The following is a 17,393-nucleotide window of genomic DNA, read 5'->3' as shown; positions in this document are numbered from 1 at the left end:
TTAAATGTTTTCATGTATTGGCTGCATAAACATTCAGAAACGATTTCAATACCATAAGATAGGAATGCATGCTTTAAAAAAAAGATTATTTTTTATTTATTTAAGAGTAAACATGTGGTTCTGGAAATATAGAGCCATACATACTTTTAATTTGTCTTTTTAATGGATCTGTTTAATAATAATATAGCAATAATACTAATAATAATAGAAGAAGAAGAAGAAATATTTTGTTGTTATAACTGTCATCATCATTATTAAATTGTATATAAATACAAAAAGATAACTTGTATAAATTGTGATGCAATTTTAATGGAAGAAATTTGTTTAAGGCTTTTTGTAGATTTTTACCTTGAATGGCACTATGTACAGTGATGTTTCTTGTAACACTGCTGTTTTTTTGTGACAGGCTGTTAGAAGTAAAGTGACTTAAGGTGCAATTTAGATTTTTGCTCGCCCATCCTTTCAGTTATGCACATTTTATGTCTTAAATTAATAATATCGGCGCTGAGCTCTTTAAAAACAGATAAGCAGAATATTTTGCCTAAAAAACAACAAATGCATTATAGATGAAAAATTAAACAGCAGTTTGTATGTCTAAAAAACTGTATAAAGCCTATATTTTAACAATATAATACGGTTGTACAATAGTAATTTTTCTCAGATAAAATGTGTCCCTGGCTGTATGAGTGGTTTTTGCTGGTGTCGCTGGGCGGACGCACCGTGTGACGTGGCGCAGAGCGGAAGACATCGTTGTGTGTTTTGGTTCTAAGGGGAAGTTGCGAGAAGAAAGAAAGGAGGAGACGTGACGGGATTGTTGAAATCGTTTTTCTCGGCTCCCCATACCAATCTCACCGCAGTGCCCCGGATCCTGTGTGAATACACACCGACGTGGTGGAAGTAAAAGTCCTCCCCATCGTCTGGCTCTCAGGTAGCAGGCACGTCGGTAGCTGCTGGTTGAGTGTGATTAGCGCTAACGTTCTCTCTGTTGTGCCAGTGCCTCCATTAGCCGACCCCAGCTAAAGATATGTAATGTTTGATATCCACGGGGCATATAGAGTTGTAAACCTTTGTCAGTTTCCACTGAGCGTTGTTGCTCATCGTGTGTCATTGTCTGGTGCCTTCGTAAAGGACTACAGAAGCGTTGTTTAGTTAGTTTTAAGGCAAACTGTCCAGGTGGGTGGACAAGTGCTAACATGCTAGTGCTAGGGGTTTGGCAACTCCCTTTTAAGTGTAATAACAGCTTTAGCTGTCTAGTTTACATAATATTATTTTAAAATTAGCATTTTGTTATTACTCTTATGTAGGTTTTTGCATATTTTTTACAGTTGTCAGAAGTAAAAAAAAAAATTGTCCAGTTAGCATTCAGAGCACTAAGCTAACCAGCTACACAACCATTCTGCGTTTGGGGAAGGCGTCCCTATCCAATATCAAAACAGACTCAGGGTCGCTGCTAGCATGAGACGGAGTGTTTATAGTCAACGAATGACAGCTAAATTTGTATAATGTGTGAGCACTGCAGCCGTGCAGTGTCTGTTTACTGACCCTGTCATAAGGTCTGGATAAACAGAGTCTGTTCTTGCTGCTGCTTCATGTGTGTTAATGTTGTCCCATGCCTGTGTTTGCCAACAGTCCTAAAATTGCTCTTTGAAAATGAACCTTAAATTCCCTTTGAACATATTCCCACAGATAATGAGGCTGTGTATGAAAATACTGAAGCATGATCTCTCTGTTTGTTGGCCATTCTGACTTTTAATTCTGACCTCCAAATCAGGACTCTTACTGAATGTCTTTTAAGTGACGAAATATGCCAATATCTTCTAGTTTTATTCATTAGAAAACAAAGCTACTAAAAACAACGGTTCACAATCCCATAATAGCTGAATTTGGCTTTGCCTAAGAATAAAATCTTTGTCATTTTAATATTTCCTATAAATACAGCATAAAAGACAATAAGCTGTGGTATTTTTATAGAAATGTGTCAAGAAATCAAGCAGTGACTAAAAGCTACACGACATGTCAAGAAATGGCTGCAGTTCATTCATTGTGGCAGAAGAAACCAAGACTTTCAGCAGATAACAGGAAGGTCAACAGAATACAGCAAAGCTGCTCTGTTTTATCATTTTTTATATTTCAGCCTCTCTCATGAAACGTGCTGGAGTTGGAAATGTTGACAACCTTTCTGAAAATTCAGAGTTAGGGTAACAATTTACACTCTCTAGGGAATACACAAAGAGACTGAAAGAACAAGCCACTCAGAGCAGTAATTATGCCAAATTGTACAAAACATTTTGCATTTAAGATGAAAAAACCCAATTTTTCTGTAAATATGCTCCATCTTGAACTCCTTAAGTGGCATAGTTTTAGCCTTTTGAGCACCTTGTGGCTATCTGATCATTAATCGATTAATCAAAAAAAAAAGTGGGCGGATTAATCGGTTTGCCAAATAATCGTTAGTTGCGGCCCTAGCTGTTTTTTCACAAATTTTTAGTATAAAGCCAGTCTTGACTCAATCATTTTGTCTTTGTTTTTTAGAGTAATAGTAAAAGTCTGTTTTTTAGCGACTGCACTCCTACACCCAGCAGCTCCTAACATAAATAATTAATGACTGATCATGGAAGGAAGTCTAGCAAAAATATGTTGAATACTGGTCTTATATTTTTCTATTATTCTTAAGAGAAAACCGGAATTGTCTAAAATCGATATCCATGGGTCAAAGCTTTACAAAAACTGCAAATCGACAATCGGCCACAAGATTCTGATCCACCCATGATAGTATAGTAAAATATAAAGTAAAAATCAGGTTGTAGTTCACTTCACGGACAAAAATATCCTATGACCATTTTTAACAGAAAAATTACGATGATTTGTATCCTAATTTCCCTGCATAGAACAGTCGCCCTTAAAGAAAAAAATGTAACACAAAAAGACATGTCTGTTTATTACTGAAGGCTTGAAATACACTTCTTAAAACCTTATTTTAATTTAAAGGTAAATTCCCAAAAGATAAAAGTGTATGTGTACAGACGAAAAATGGCCAGTTTATCACAGTGATTGTTGCTGTATGTATATTTTACATACATATATTATATTATATTATATTTCGACCACATTCTGTGGTCAGTCGATTTTTGAAGTTCTTGAACTCCATTCTTAAGTTGTCGAAATCTAAAGGTTTCTTTAGCCAGTGAATAATATTCTTGGAACATTTCCTGTGATTTAAAAAAATGCTCATATAAATAAATGAATACTGACCATATTTTCCCCTGTACGATTACAAAAGAGGTCAAAAACTGTGCTCTGCATGTTGCTCAAACACGACTTCCTTCCTGACAACAGCCACGTGTTCCACATTTATCCCTAAATAAGTTAGTCAGTAATGCATGGTATGCATCTAAACAGTAGCTCTCAGAGTGGAAACAGGCTTAAATATTGTGGGTGGGATGTTCTCCTCCTCTTTCTGTCCGGTTATAAAATATGGCTGTGTTTCATTACAGGACTTGCGTTGCTTTCTGTTGCTCCAATCTGGTTGTGATTAGCTTTCCTCTCTACTTTGATTGTGACTTAAATTCTTGACAGTTGGCAAGACTTTGCTTCTTGCAGCTTTGATTTCAGTTTATGAGCTTATGAGTCAATGAGATATGAACAGGTAAAACATGTTTAAAAAATCAACGCCCGTTTCTCTGGAGAGGCACCTACGTCTGTGTTTATTTGTTTGCTTTTTTTCTTATTTTGCTGTTTTAAGAGACTTTTGAGAGATGGATTTATAAACAGACGATGTCTAGATGCCAATCAGTGAAATTATGCTAAAATATAACCTAAAGCTTTTCTTTTCATTCAGTGCAAATGTAGCTGAAAATGAACTTTAACATAAAATTTGACACTGATCCAGCTTGTTATAGGGCTCTGTGTACGTTTAGTGAGTTATTTTGTTGTATGAATTTAACTTTCATCTTGCAACTGTTCCATTAATAACTTTTCTTTCTCTAAATGTCTCATTTCCACTCATGCTGCATTGAAAGGCAACTCAAAGATTTAAGTTGGTCAACAAGCACAATAAATAAGGCAGGTTTGAAAAACAAAGTTTCTGTCAACCCAAGGGGCTGTACTTGCTGCTGTTTACCACTAGGTGCTTATTTGGTGTTCAATTCTTTAGGGATCTTAATAGAGTTAGGAGAGGTTAATGGGGAGGTCAAGTGAAATGCAACATTCTCTGCTTTGAGAGGAATGTCAGACATGCAGACAGAAGAAATTGTCATAACATTAGTGATTTGTGTGCCTGTACCAATTATCCAAAAAACACATTAATTTGTTTAGGTGAAGTCCACACAGCTATCCGGTATCACTCCAGCTCCACCTTGTGATGCAGTTTGATGACAGAGGCTTTGAAACATATTTATGAATCATTAGATTGGGGTCTCCATATGAAAAATCAAGTGTAAGGTATTGAGGTTCACTTCAGACATAAAAACAAAGTAACAAAAAAGTTTTATTGTAAAATGATATTGATGCTGTAAAAAAACTACTTATAAATAATAAAAAACAATATATACTGTAGGTAGTTGTTGCTGATTGTGGTAAATGTGGGTCTTAAACCATTCTAAGTTGGCTTATTGTTTTTGTGAGGTATTTCTAAAATGATGTGTAGATGCATATTACCATATTTTCTGCACTATAAGGCGCACCGGATTATAAGGCGCACCTTCAATGAATGGCCTATTTTAGAACTTTTTTCATATATAGGGCGCATCGGATTATAAGGCGCATAGAATAGAAGCTACTGCAGTCAAACGTTTGACTGGGGTTGCGTTATGCATCCACTAGATGGAGCTAACGAGAATGTCAACAAAACAGTCAGATAAGTCAGTCAGTCAAACTTTATTAATACACTACAAACCAGCGTTCTGATAACTCCATTCACTCTCATGTTAAGGTCTCCTCTACATAGAATTCTATTGAATAGAACCAACCGCACGTTAGGAATGCATTGGAGTCTATGAAGTTGAAGTTGAAATCAAACGTTAGTTAAAACGTGAAAGGGAACTTTTCCCTGATTCAGTAAACATGTAAAAGAAACAGTTTGATGCACTAAATCAAACGTTAGTGCTGTTAACCTTTCCTGTTTCTGTCCCCTGACCGTAGTCTGATGACACAGGGGAGACGCTTTCTCCAGGGCCGAAGTTACTAGTTTCCTCGAGGTTAACTCCCTCACTCATACGTTGCTGAGTTGAGCATGAAGAAACAGCATCAAAACACTGAGTTGTTGACGAGATTCGGGGTTCTTTTTAATGACTTTGCAGCACGTAAAAACACAGGGCTTACAGACTCATACACCGCTGCTCCGGACGCCGTCTCTACCCACCCCACACACACAATAATACCGACGTCACTCCTTCACTCTTGATTCTCAGCTACGGCAGCACACAGCGCCACTTCTGTCCGGAGGAGTAATGTCAACATCTTCCATACACACACACGAAACATACACCCCACACACTGAGCTTCTAATCACATATAGTTCAGGCAATTCCTGCAACAGTACATTCAAACATTATACACACACAAGTGGTGTTGGACTAGGAGTAAGCACAGTACAGGTGTTTACCGCTATTACTTCGGCGACGCCCCTGACTACGGTAGCCGTAATGCTGCAAGCGGTGCGGCTTTGTAGTTTACCAGTCGTACTGAAACATTTTGACAGAGCACCGTGTACAACCAGTATGGATCAACCAATTAACCAATTGATCCATATTTAAGGCGCTCCAGATTACAAGGCACACTGTCATTTTTTGAAAAAATTAAAGGTTTTTAAGTGCGCCTTATAGTACGGAAAATACGGTAATAAAAATGTTGAATCTATTATTTAGTTTTGTATTATTTTGTATAATCTTTATTTTATACCCCATATCCATGAATTCCGGTGCTGATCTGTCTTTTGCCTGTTGACTCGTGAAAAATGATTATGCTTAATTGAAAATAACTATAATTGACCCCTCCGTTGATATAGATATTAGTCATGTAATGTATTTAAGTGGTAAAGACCACACATGGAATATAGAAACTTTTCCTTAAATCAGTTGTGAAAGGTACTAATTGGTCCTGTGGTAAACGGCCCAGTTTCATGCACAAAAAAGCTGAGTACGAAATGCCCAAAACTAAAAAGGTACAAAAAGTTTATTTGGGCTCTAGTGACAGTACCTGGTGGTTGGACCGTTGAGTGAGGATGCTACACTTTACATAGGGCCTTCTTTTGATGACTGGACTGGGATCAGTTAATTTTTCTTATTTAGCCTCTTCTTGATATAAAATAGATGGAGATGCAATCAGTTCTATAGTATAACTGTATGGTGTACAGGTGCGTCTCAGTATGTTTATTACTCTGCAGTAAAGAAGCATCTGTGTTCTTGTTTCCTGCAGCAGACGCCCAAGTCGTAACGTTTGGCCCGCAGAATAGCAGAGGATCTGATTAGGCCATGGCCAACAGAGGAGGAGCTACAAGACCCAATGGACCCAACGCAGGGAACAAGATCTGTCAGTTTAAGCTGGTGCTGTTGGGGGAATCGGCCGTTGGGAAGTCCAGCTTAGTGCTTCGCTTCGTAAAAGGCCAGTTCCATGAATTCCAAGAAAGCACAATAGGAGGTTAGTGATTAAGGGTACATGCAAACCAACTATTCTAAGGTTTGGCATTCAGGAGGCGTGACCATGTTTGTGTATACAGCTTAGGAGTGATGGTTGTGTGTTTTGGATTTTGATCATGTAATGTTGACTGAGCCTCTCACCTTATTCTATCCTCTCAGCGGCTTTTCTCACCCAGACAGTGTGTCTAGATGACACAACGGTGAAGTTTGAAATCTGGGACACTGCAGGTCAGGAGCGGTACCACAGTTTGGCGCCCATGTATTACAGAGGAGCACAAGCCGCCATTGTGGTCTACGACATCACAAACGAGGTACATATGTCAGTCACAACATTTCTATTGCTGTTATCTTACATAGGTCAGTTTAAAAAGTTGCACTAATGATACTTGCATGTATTCAGGAGGGCAAGATGCAAGCAGATCACTTGTTTAATAAGTTGCGGCATGAAGTAAAACAATAGTATTAATATGTGGCACATTGTCTGTGTTTTGCAGGAGTCCTTTGCGCGGGCAAAGAACTGGGTGAAGGAGCTACAGAGACAAGCTAGTCCTAATATAGTCATCGCTCTGTCAGGAAATAAAGCCGACCTGGCCAACAAGAGAGCTGTGGATTTCCAGGTCACACTGTTACCCATTTAACAGTTCTGCATTCAGTTGTCTGGTTTTTGTTTTGTTTTGATTCGATTCACAACCTCACACCAAGGTGTTTAAATAGGAAATTATCTGATAGACCAAAACCAGTTAAACCATTTCTTCAGCCGGCACAGGGAACCTGGTCAGAGATGATGGGAAGGTGTACGGAGTTAAATACAGGGCATTGCTGGAAGAAGACCCATTAGAAGCAGACAACTAGAGACAGAGGATGGGGTTTTATATTCTATTAGCTACTTTACAAATCTGTCCTGTATGGAAGTTTGGCAACATAATGCTTTAGGAATGCTTTTCTTTAGCGGGGACAGGAAAACTCGTTAGAGCAGATGGTAAGGTGGAGTTTCTACAAAGTATTGTTGTAATTACGAATATATTCGTTAATATATAATATTAATACATTAAAACTTTATTAAATAATATTCCGGTCTGTTAAGGGTTGTTCTGTGAATACCAGCCCAGTAAGGCGATGGTTCGTCGTCTTCCGCTTTATCCGGGACCGGGTCGCGGGGGCAGCAGACTCAGCAGACGCCCAGATGTCCCTCTCTCCAGACACCTCCTCCAGCTCCTCCAGGGGGAGCCCAAGGCGTTCCCGGGCCAGCCGAGAGACATAGTCCCTCCAGCGTGTCCTGGGCCGTCCCCTGGGCCTCCTCCCGGTGGGACGTGCCTGGAACACCTCCCGAGGAATGCGTCCAGGAGGCATCTGGTATAGATGCCCGAGCCACCTCAACTGGCTCCTCTCGATGTGGAGGAGCAGCGGCTCTACTCCGAGCCCCTCCCGAATGGCCGAGCTCCTCACCCTTTCTCTAAGGGAGTGCCCGGCCACCCTACGGAGGAAGCTCATTTCAGCCGCTTGTATCTGGGATCTTGTTCTTTCGGTCACGACCCAAAGTTCATGGCCATAGGTGAGGGTAGGAACGTAGACCGACCGGTAAATCGAGAGCTTCGCTTTTCGGCTCAGCTATCTCTTCACCACAACGGACCAGCACAGCGCCCCCATTACTGTGGCAGCCGCACCGATCCGTCTGTCGATCTCCCGCTCCATTCTTCCCTCACTTGTGAACAAGACCCCGAGATATTTAAAGTCCTCCATTTGAGGCAGGAACTCCCCACCAACCTGAAGAGGACAAGCCACCCTTTTCCGGTCGAGAACTATGGCCTCGGACTTGGAGGAGCTGATCTTCACCCCAGCCGCTTCACACTCGGCTGCGAACCGCCCCAGTGCATGCTGTAGGTCTTGGCTAGATGGGGCCAGCAGGACCACCTCATCTGCAAAAAGAAGAGTCAAAATCCTCTGGCCCCCAAACCAGACCCCCTCCGGCCCTTGGCTGCGCCTAGAAGTCCTGTCCATAAAAGTTATTAACAGGACCGGTGACAAAGGGCAGCCCTGCCGGAGTCCAACATGCACCGGGAACAGGTCTGACTTAGTGCTGGCAATGCGAACCAAATTCCTGCTCCGCTTGTACAGAGACCGGATGGCCCCTAGTAAAGGGCCCCCAATTCCATACTCCTGGAGAACCCCCCACAAGGCATCACGAGGGACACAGTCAAATGCTTTCACCAGGTCCACAAAACACATGTGGACCGGTTGGGCAAACTCCCATGAGCCCTCGAGTACGGTCCAGTGTTCCACGGCCGGATGAAAACCACACTTCTCCTCCTGAAGACGGGGTTCGACTATCGGCTGGACTCTCCTCTCCAATACCCTGGCGTTGGCCTTACCAAGGAGGCTGAGGAGTGTGATCCCCCTGTAGTTGGAACACACCCTCTGGTCACCCTTCTTATCAAGGGGGACCACCACCCCAGTCTGCCAATCCAAAGGCACTGTCCCCGTCCGCCACGCAATGTTGAAGAGGCGTGTCAACCATGACAGCCCCACAACATCCAAAGACTTGAGGTACTCATCCAACCCCGAAGCCCTGCCACGCGGAGCTTTTTAACCACCTCGGTGACTTCAGCCCGGGTGATGAAAGAGTCCAACCCCGAGTCCCCAGCCTCTGTTTCCACCAGGGAATGCGTGATGGCAGGATTGAGGAGATCCTCGAAGTACTCCTTCCACCACCCGATAATGTCCCCAGTCGAGGTCAGCAGCTCCCCACCCCACTGTAAACAGTGTTGGCGAAGCACTGCTTCCCCCTCCCGAGTCGCCGGACAGTTTGCCAGAATCGCTTCGGGGCCAACCGGTAGTCCTTCTCCATGGCCTCACCGAACTCCTCCCAGGTCCGGGTTTTTGCCTCTGCCACCGCCCGGGCCGCGGCACGCTTGGCCCCACGGTACCCGTCAGCCGCCTCGGAGTCCCACAAGCCAACCACAGCCGATAGGACTCCTTCAGCTTGACAGCGTCCCTTACTGCCGGTGTCCACCACCGGGTTCGGGGATTGCCGCTGCGACAGGCACCGCAGACCTTACGGCCGCAGCTACGGGCGGCAGCAACGATGCGGAGAACGTGGTCCACTCACACTCTATGTCTCCAACATCCCTTGGAATGTGGTCAAAGCTCTCCCGGAGGTGAGAGTTGAATACATCCCTGGCCAAGGGGTCCGCCAGACGTTCCCAGCAGACCCTCACTATGCGTTTGGGCCTGCCAAGTCTGTCTGGCTTCCTCCTCCCTCAACAGATCCAACTCACCACCAGGTGGTGATCAGTGCACAGCTCAGCCCCTCTCTGCACCCGAGTGTCCAAAACATGCGGCCGAAGGTCTGATGATACGACAACAAAGTCGATCATTGACCTCCTGCCTAAGGTGTCCTGGTGCCAAGTGCACTGATGGACACCCTTATGTTTGAACATGGTGTTCATTATGGACAATCCGTGACTAGCACAGAAGTCCAATAACAAAACACTGCTCGGATTCAGTTTGGGGAGGCCATTCCTCCCGATCACGCCTCTCTAGGTGTCACTGTCGTTTCCCACGTGGGCGTTGAAGTCCCCCAGCAGAATAATGGAGTCCACATGGGGGGCACTATCCATCACCCCTGACAGGGACGTCAAGAAGGCCGGGTACTCCGCACTACCACTCGGCCCGTAGGCTGAAATGATAGTCAGAGACCTCTCCCCAACCCGAAGGCGCAGGGATGCGACCCTCTCATCCACTGGGGTAAATCCCAACACTAGACGGCTGAGCTGGGGGCGACAAGCAAACCCACCCCAGCGCCCCACCTATCCCCGTGGGCCACTCCAGAGTAGAAGAGAGTCCAGCACCTCTCGAGGAGATGGGTTCCAGAGCCCACGCTGTGCGTGGAGGCGAGCCCGACTATTTCTAGTCGATATCTCTCGACCTCCCGCACAAGGTCAGGCTCCTTCCCCCCCAGCGAGGTGACATTCCACGTCCGTAGAGCCAGCCTAAGCATCCGGGGATTGGGCCGCCGAGGTCTCCAACTTCGTCCGCCGCCCAATCCTCTTTGCAGCGGTCCCTCACGGTTCCCCCTGCGGGTGGTGGGCCCACTGGGGGATGGCCTCACGTCTCTCGTTCGGGCTTGGCCCGGCCAGGTCCCGCGAGGAGCAATCCAGCCACTAGGCGCTCTCCAACGAGTCCCAACCCCAGGCCTGGCTCCAGGGTGGGACCCAACCCTGTTAAGGGTTGTCCTGTGAAAACCAGCCCAGTAAGACGATGGTATTAGGACAAAATTGAAAGGGATGAGCCAAGCTGTGAAATTATTGAACAGCAAAAACTCTGCACACACATGGAATGAATTCACACAATTTCTAAAAATACAAGAATTCATTAACAAAAATAAGTCAACTCAAAGTCAAACATATTTCAATCAACAAACTCTTTACTATGCTAAAACAATCCAACTAAACTACCAAGCAGAATGAAAGAATAAGAAAGACTAATGGGCTATGTACAATATAAACAAGTTGATTAAAGATGGTTGAAAACCATGACTGAAAGAGTGATGCAACATTACCATTCAATGTTTATGTTTGAGAACCAAGGATTATCTTGAAGAATCTGGAAATTAAGTTAAGTTAGTCTTGGAACTCACAATTGAGACATACCAGTAAAACTCTTAAGGTAGTTGGAAATTCACAACTGCCTGAACCACAACATTTACTGTTTTTCTAAATCTGGCTCCCCAATGTGGCCTTGGCAACTTCTGCTAACTGGCTATCGACAAAATATCTCCTGGATGTTATATAAACACGACGCTCTTCCCCAGCACTCCCCTACCAGCTGTGTGCTGATAGGACTATGCGGCCGATAGATAAAACTTCCACCTTTCTTCTCAAGGACAATGGTGCTTCTATCAGTGTTGACAGTCTAATTCTTGCAAACACACTCAGACTTATATATTCACACCCTCAAGATTCCACCGTACCCTTGCTGAATCTTTACTTATGTGTGTGTTGCTCACCCCTGCTGAGTTTTGTGGGGGGTTTTTTGTACTGTTTCACACTGAAATAAGATTTTTTTTTTCCTCCTATCTTACTTTACCTAAATGTGTGATTTTATTACTTTTTATAGATTTTACCAGCGAAAACCAAACATTATTAGTAACTTGTACTTTAGCTGCTCTTACACCAATGACCCAGCTTTCTTAATTAGATTACTTAGTTCAACAGCACCAGTAAAAGCAATATATTATTAGCACCTGAAAATGTGGATTAAAGCTGTTTTGTACCAGTGACTCAGCTTCACTAGTTATAATTTAGTGGAATGATGAGACTTCTTAGCACAAGATGCTTTCCCCTACATAGAGGACTTAATGATATAATTACCTCTTTAGAAAGATTGGTTTAGAACCAGCTCTTACCAGTAAAACCCAAAGGATTATTAATGTTATCTGTATCATTTTAATATTGACCAGAGATTTTTAGATTTCTCAGAAGGATTCATAGATTTTTAGATTTCTTAGCATTTGATTTGTTTTTCTGTGTTCTTTGTGATTGTATTGTAATTGTATGTACAGCGCTTTCAGTGTCTCGTTACTGAAAACGCTACATAAATAAACTTACCTTACCTTACCTTACCTTAGGCAATAATCAGCAAACATTTAGATAACCCTTCACAATGCAAGATCAGATAAAATATTATTTTAATAAAATAATGTTTTAAGAATGATTTGCTGAATAAAACCAACCTTCTGGATGACCAATTCTCAACGGTGTTTAATTAGCTGCCTTTATTTATTAAAATAATAGAAAATATTAAGGAAATAGTAAAATATTTAAGGAAATATTTTAAATAAGAACCAAATCTTTGTTAAATGGGGCTTAATTGTGTAACTTAGTTATTAAGTTTAGTAAAACAATATTTAGAGAAATATTATTTTACTAGATTGAAAACTAACAACCTTTTTGGGTAAATGATCTTTAGCAGGCGAGCACAAGTTCTTAGCTGTTAGCGGTTGAAGCTAACAAAAGAAGCTTATAGCTTATCATCAGAATCAAAGACATACCTTTAAAATACCATTAATAAAAGGGTTAAAATGCAAAAGCATAGATGGTGCGTTATAGTTGATCTTCTGTGTTTAAAATCACCCTTTAAATAAAGTTTGTCTTAACTTTAAAAACAAACACAGAACACATAAACTGAGCACATGTGCTGAACAGATAATCTGCTAGCACTAAGATGGCTGAGTTTTCAACACAAACAAAACCAAATGTCATAAAACGAAAAATGTTTAGATTATTTCCTTCTAAACTACTTCTCTCTGCCCAAAACACAACTTCTTACGTGAACCATGCTGAGGAAAAGTTGTCCGGGGCGGCAAAGTTGAGGAAAGCTTCCACAGTGAACAAAGAGTTAACTTGCTAACCTCCGTAGCTGTGGGGTGGGGCAGCTCGTTCTGCCAGGCCGGCTGAACTGCACGTTACTGCTGTAACCACGGTGATGTGGTCCCGTTGTCCTTCCTTCAGACCGGGAAAACTGCTCCACTCGGCGTCGTAGAGACAGGGTCTCTGCTGGGAACTCTCTGGAACACAGTTTGCTTCTGTCGACTTCAGAGAGAAAAGTCAAGCAACGCTTGTACGTTAATTACCCTGTTCATGAATGAATACCGGATACACAAACAGCAATTTATTCCTACTTAGCACATATGATCGCATGATCGTATGACACTCTTGGATCCCGTTTGAAGAGTTATGTCTGTTTGCCAGCAAAGAGACATTAGCGCGCTGTGTCCCTCCGTCCAGTTCTGCTCGGGACCTGCGTGGAAGAGGTCAGTTTGTTGCAAAAGCAGGGTTTTTTATTCCAACGTCACGGGACGTCCGCTTTTATTCCCTGTTCCTGGCTGTGCTGGAAGTAGGTTAATGTGATTTATTTTGAAAGTTCCAGAAAAGTTCTTACTGGCCTTTAATGTTGTAATGTTGTCCCAACAGTATTGAATTAGGGAATAAATGTACTCCACACATTTCAGATTTTTATTTATAAATATTTTCTTTTCACACGAGTTATCCACCAGTTTGTGTTGGTTTTTATCTAGGGCTGCATGATAATAGAAAGCATGTGACATGATAATATTGGTGAATGCCACCATAGCACTACGGCTTGTAATGAATAAACAGTTGAAAAGTGTTAATATCTTTCTACTTATGTTCATAGCAAGCAGAGACCCTATATAATGAGTCGTGCTGGGGAAAAAAAACTTAAAATTGAAAGTTTCTATCTCAGCGAGTTTTTATTGAAAAAGTTGCATCTTGCTGGCATCTGCCTTTGTGGCATTGAAGTTCTTTTTGACTTACGCATTTTACCCCCTCTTTACCCTCCAAAACCTTTTATGCTGCAATAAAAAAACAAGTGTCAATAAATATATTACAGGCATAAAGGGCATTAATGCATGGTACTTAAATAATTGGCACACATTTATTTGTGATATGTGTTTTGTGTACATTGATATTGAATTAATGATATATTGTACAGGCCTACTTATTGCATGATAATAAATTAACTTAAAGTTTGTGGTTACGACATGAGAAAAAGTTCAGTTCACGGCGTATAAATACTTTCTCTCCAGGATATGACTTCTAGTTTTAGGGCGACATTTTCAGAAAAACAAATGTTTGTCATTCGTTTGCCAAGTTTCTACATTCATCTTAACTACATGGTAAATAGAACCACAAACACCCAACAGCATCTACTCAAAGCCGTCCTGGGCATAGGAATGTTTGTGGCTCCCAAGTGCTTTCCACTTGACAACTGTGGCCCTCGTGGCAAAGAGTTTGGACCCGACGGGTCCACTGCAATGTTCTGTCCTTTTCTGAAATTTCTCAAAATGCGTTGAATATTCATGTTGTTTACTTTATGTTAACAGGAGGCTCAGTCATACGCAGATGACAACAGCCTACTTTTTATGGAGACATCAGCCAAGACATCTATGAATGTGAACGAGATGTTTATGGCTATTGGTAAGTGATTCTGGACGTTTTACCTATTGATTTGTACACTGATAATGTGACTCAGCTTCTTAAGTGCTGTTAATTAAAATATAAAATGATTTATGAAAAAAAATATTTCATCGCTAATGACTTCAGTGCCTAAAAATGGGAATTTACTGTTTTTTTTTCTTTTGTGTGTTTGTTTTTTCTCTTTAGCAAAGAAATTGCCAAAAAATGAGCCTCAAGCTCCAGGAGCCAACAGCGGTCGGACCCGGGGAGTGGACCTGACAGAAGCTGCTCAGCCAGCCAAGGCTCCGTGCTGCTCTACCTAAAATGAAGAACACAATTTTCCCTCCCTGACCTGTAAACTAGTACCTAATGTTGGCCGACGCCCCCAGATGCCACCGCAGCTACTAATGCAACGTGTCCCCCTCTGTTTGAAACAAAACAAGATGCCCTGTATCCTCCCTCGCTCTTGTTTTTGTTTATCACGGTAGCAAAGTCAGTGCCATCTCACTGATGATTTTTTTTTTGGGGTGGGGGCTTTGCCTCTTCCATTAAGGTTCTGCTGGTACCTGAAGAAGCCTCCTAACAACTCTGTTTTACATCCAGCTGATTATATCGGTCACTTGTTTTTGATGGATCAGTGATCACAGATATTAGATACATCAGCTTCACCTCCCATCTAACATCTTTGATAGGAGTTTCATTTTGAGGAAGGGATCACTTCTATTTTCTGGGAACTACTGCTCTTATTTTCACCATTCTTTTGCTTTTGAATATTTTTGGTTTATTATTTACAACATTTTGTTTCAATTACAGATGCCCGAAAATGTGTATTTACGTGGGTAAAAAAAAGAAGAAAATCAAAAACGGTCTATAGTAGCACAAACAAAGCAACGATGAGAAGAGCCATTTCTTGTGGCTTTGAGAAGAGGTTAGAAAGTCAAAGAGGAACCCTGAGATCTGTGTCCCGGCTTTCCCTTTATTGAATTAAAATTAGAGCATGTGTATATGTTTCCGACCTCTAAGGACTTGCGCCCGCTCGTTTTTGTCCATAGTGGCATTGTGTCACATTTTTGCAGTATTCCTCAATGATTTGAGTATCTGCAAGAACCATTGCAACATTGCAGAAGCCCCTTCCCTCCCCTCAGCAAGACACAGTGGCCTCTAAGGTACGCATCAGCAACCATTCATCTCCTAAACGTTGCATCCCTTCAAGAATCCTGTGTCGGCCATCCTGCTCAAACTAGGGTTGGATGATTTAGTTTATGCAAATACTTTTTTTTCCCCATTATGTCAGTGTTGCTTGCAGGGTTTGCACAGGGTAAAAAAAACAAAAAAAAAACAAAGGTAGTGGTTGTTGTAAGTGGGGTGCTGCAATATGTAAGGTCTCTTCATGTTCATAGTGGAATTCTAATTATTTCACATTTTGATTAGGAAGTGCTTTAGACACATTGATGTGTCGGTATATTCGAACTTTGCCTGGGTTGGCTGGCTGGTGACTGATTTCATCTGTGGACTCACATGCACATTACACACATTAGCACAATGAAGCACACGTTCCCACAAACACCAGATCAGCCCACAGACAGTCTGTTGCACCTCATCCACACCAATGTTAAGCACATTATTTGTGTTTTTCTATGTCCCCCCCACATGTTGTTACATACACACATTTGCACAGACACATTCGTTATATAGACTATTTCTTGTCAATAACTTTTTACTGGTTTGTCTTACTCATGCCTTGCACTAATGATGCTCATGAATTTATCTTGTCCTAATTTCAGTCAGTGTGTTATAAATATATACATAATATAAATATATAAATAATATACTGTAAATATGGTGTTGCGGTGTAGTCTACTTTTTTCCTGATTTTTCTAGTGACTAATGCTTGCTAGGGAGTTATCTGGATAATCATTAGGTGTAATAAAGAAGATGTACAGATGGCAGGCAAACAGTTACAGTTTAGGTTTGGAGTTTTGCTGTTGCTTATCACAAAAATGATTACGGTAAACTATAATCAGTGGTGGTCTGTAATAATGTATGTAGTGTTGTTAACAAAAGGAAAAAATAAAATTGCAGTTATTTACACTTCTAAAATGTTTTACCCAAGTATATTATATTATGGTTTTTTAAGTCTACCTTTTTGTTGCCTTTTGTGGTTGCTTTTTTGTTTGTTTGTATGGTTCCTTAAGGTCCACACTAGACTCAAACTTCCACATCCAGAGGCACTGGTTGCAAAATTTAAAATCTGATTAATTAGATGGTCTGACAATCCACAACATCTCAACTAGCATTGTTCCAGTAATGCAGAAATGATGGAACAGATGTCGGGTAACTTTAATAGATAAATGGTGTTTTCAGTTTTTTTTTTTTTTTTGTCAGCACTTCTTTGCAAGAGAACACATTTAAATGCAAGCATTTTACAGTACTGTTATGATGAAATACTGAAATAAATTTGGTCATTTGTCATTGTAGTTTGTGTCTGCATGTTCTTAGTTGCAGTTTCTGAGAGCTTTATATGGGGTGTAATGAGAATATATACATATCTTGTCATCATATTAAGCTGTTGTCCAATTTTGTCAGGCTACAACCACAAACATTTATGTATTTTATGTGACAGACCCACTCACATTAGTGCATAATTGTGAAGAGCAAAAAAAGATGATGTGCTGTTTTAACCTTTTTTCACATTCTAGATCTACAGACTTAAATTTCTGCCATTTTTTCCTTTACAATATACCTCAAGCTCATTGAGATTTGATAGTTACAGATTCTTAAT

General features: G+C 41.5%; 1 protein-coding gene across 1 annotated transcript; it reads left to right on the top strand.

Annotated features, from left to right (window-relative positions):
* Nucleotides 1–734: 734 nt before the first annotated feature.
* Nucleotides 735–17,088, top strand: rab5aa (RAB5A, member RAS oncogene family, a). Its single transcript, XM_047384571.1, has 6 exons — nt 735–928; nt 6,415–6,636; nt 6,795–6,946; nt 7,130–7,252; nt 14,539–14,632; nt 14,819–17,088. The coding sequence occupies exons 2-6, from the start codon at nt 6,471–6,473 to the stop codon at nt 14,932–14,934; spliced, it is 651 nt and encodes a 216-aa protein (XP_047240527.1). The 5' UTR covers nt 735–928; nt 6,415–6,470; the 3' UTR covers nt 14,935–17,088.
* Nucleotides 17,089–17,393: the final 305 nt, after the last annotated feature.

This window comes from Girardinichthys multiradiatus, chromosome 13, assembly GCF_021462225.1.
Source record: "Girardinichthys multiradiatus isolate DD_20200921_A chromosome 13, DD_fGirMul_XY1, whole genome shotgun sequence".
Classification (NCBI taxonomy): Eukaryota; Metazoa; Chordata; class Actinopteri; order Cyprinodontiformes; family Goodeidae; genus Girardinichthys; species Girardinichthys multiradiatus.
Note: the sequence above shows the minus strand (reverse complement) of the source record. Positions and strands in the feature narration are given on the sequence as shown.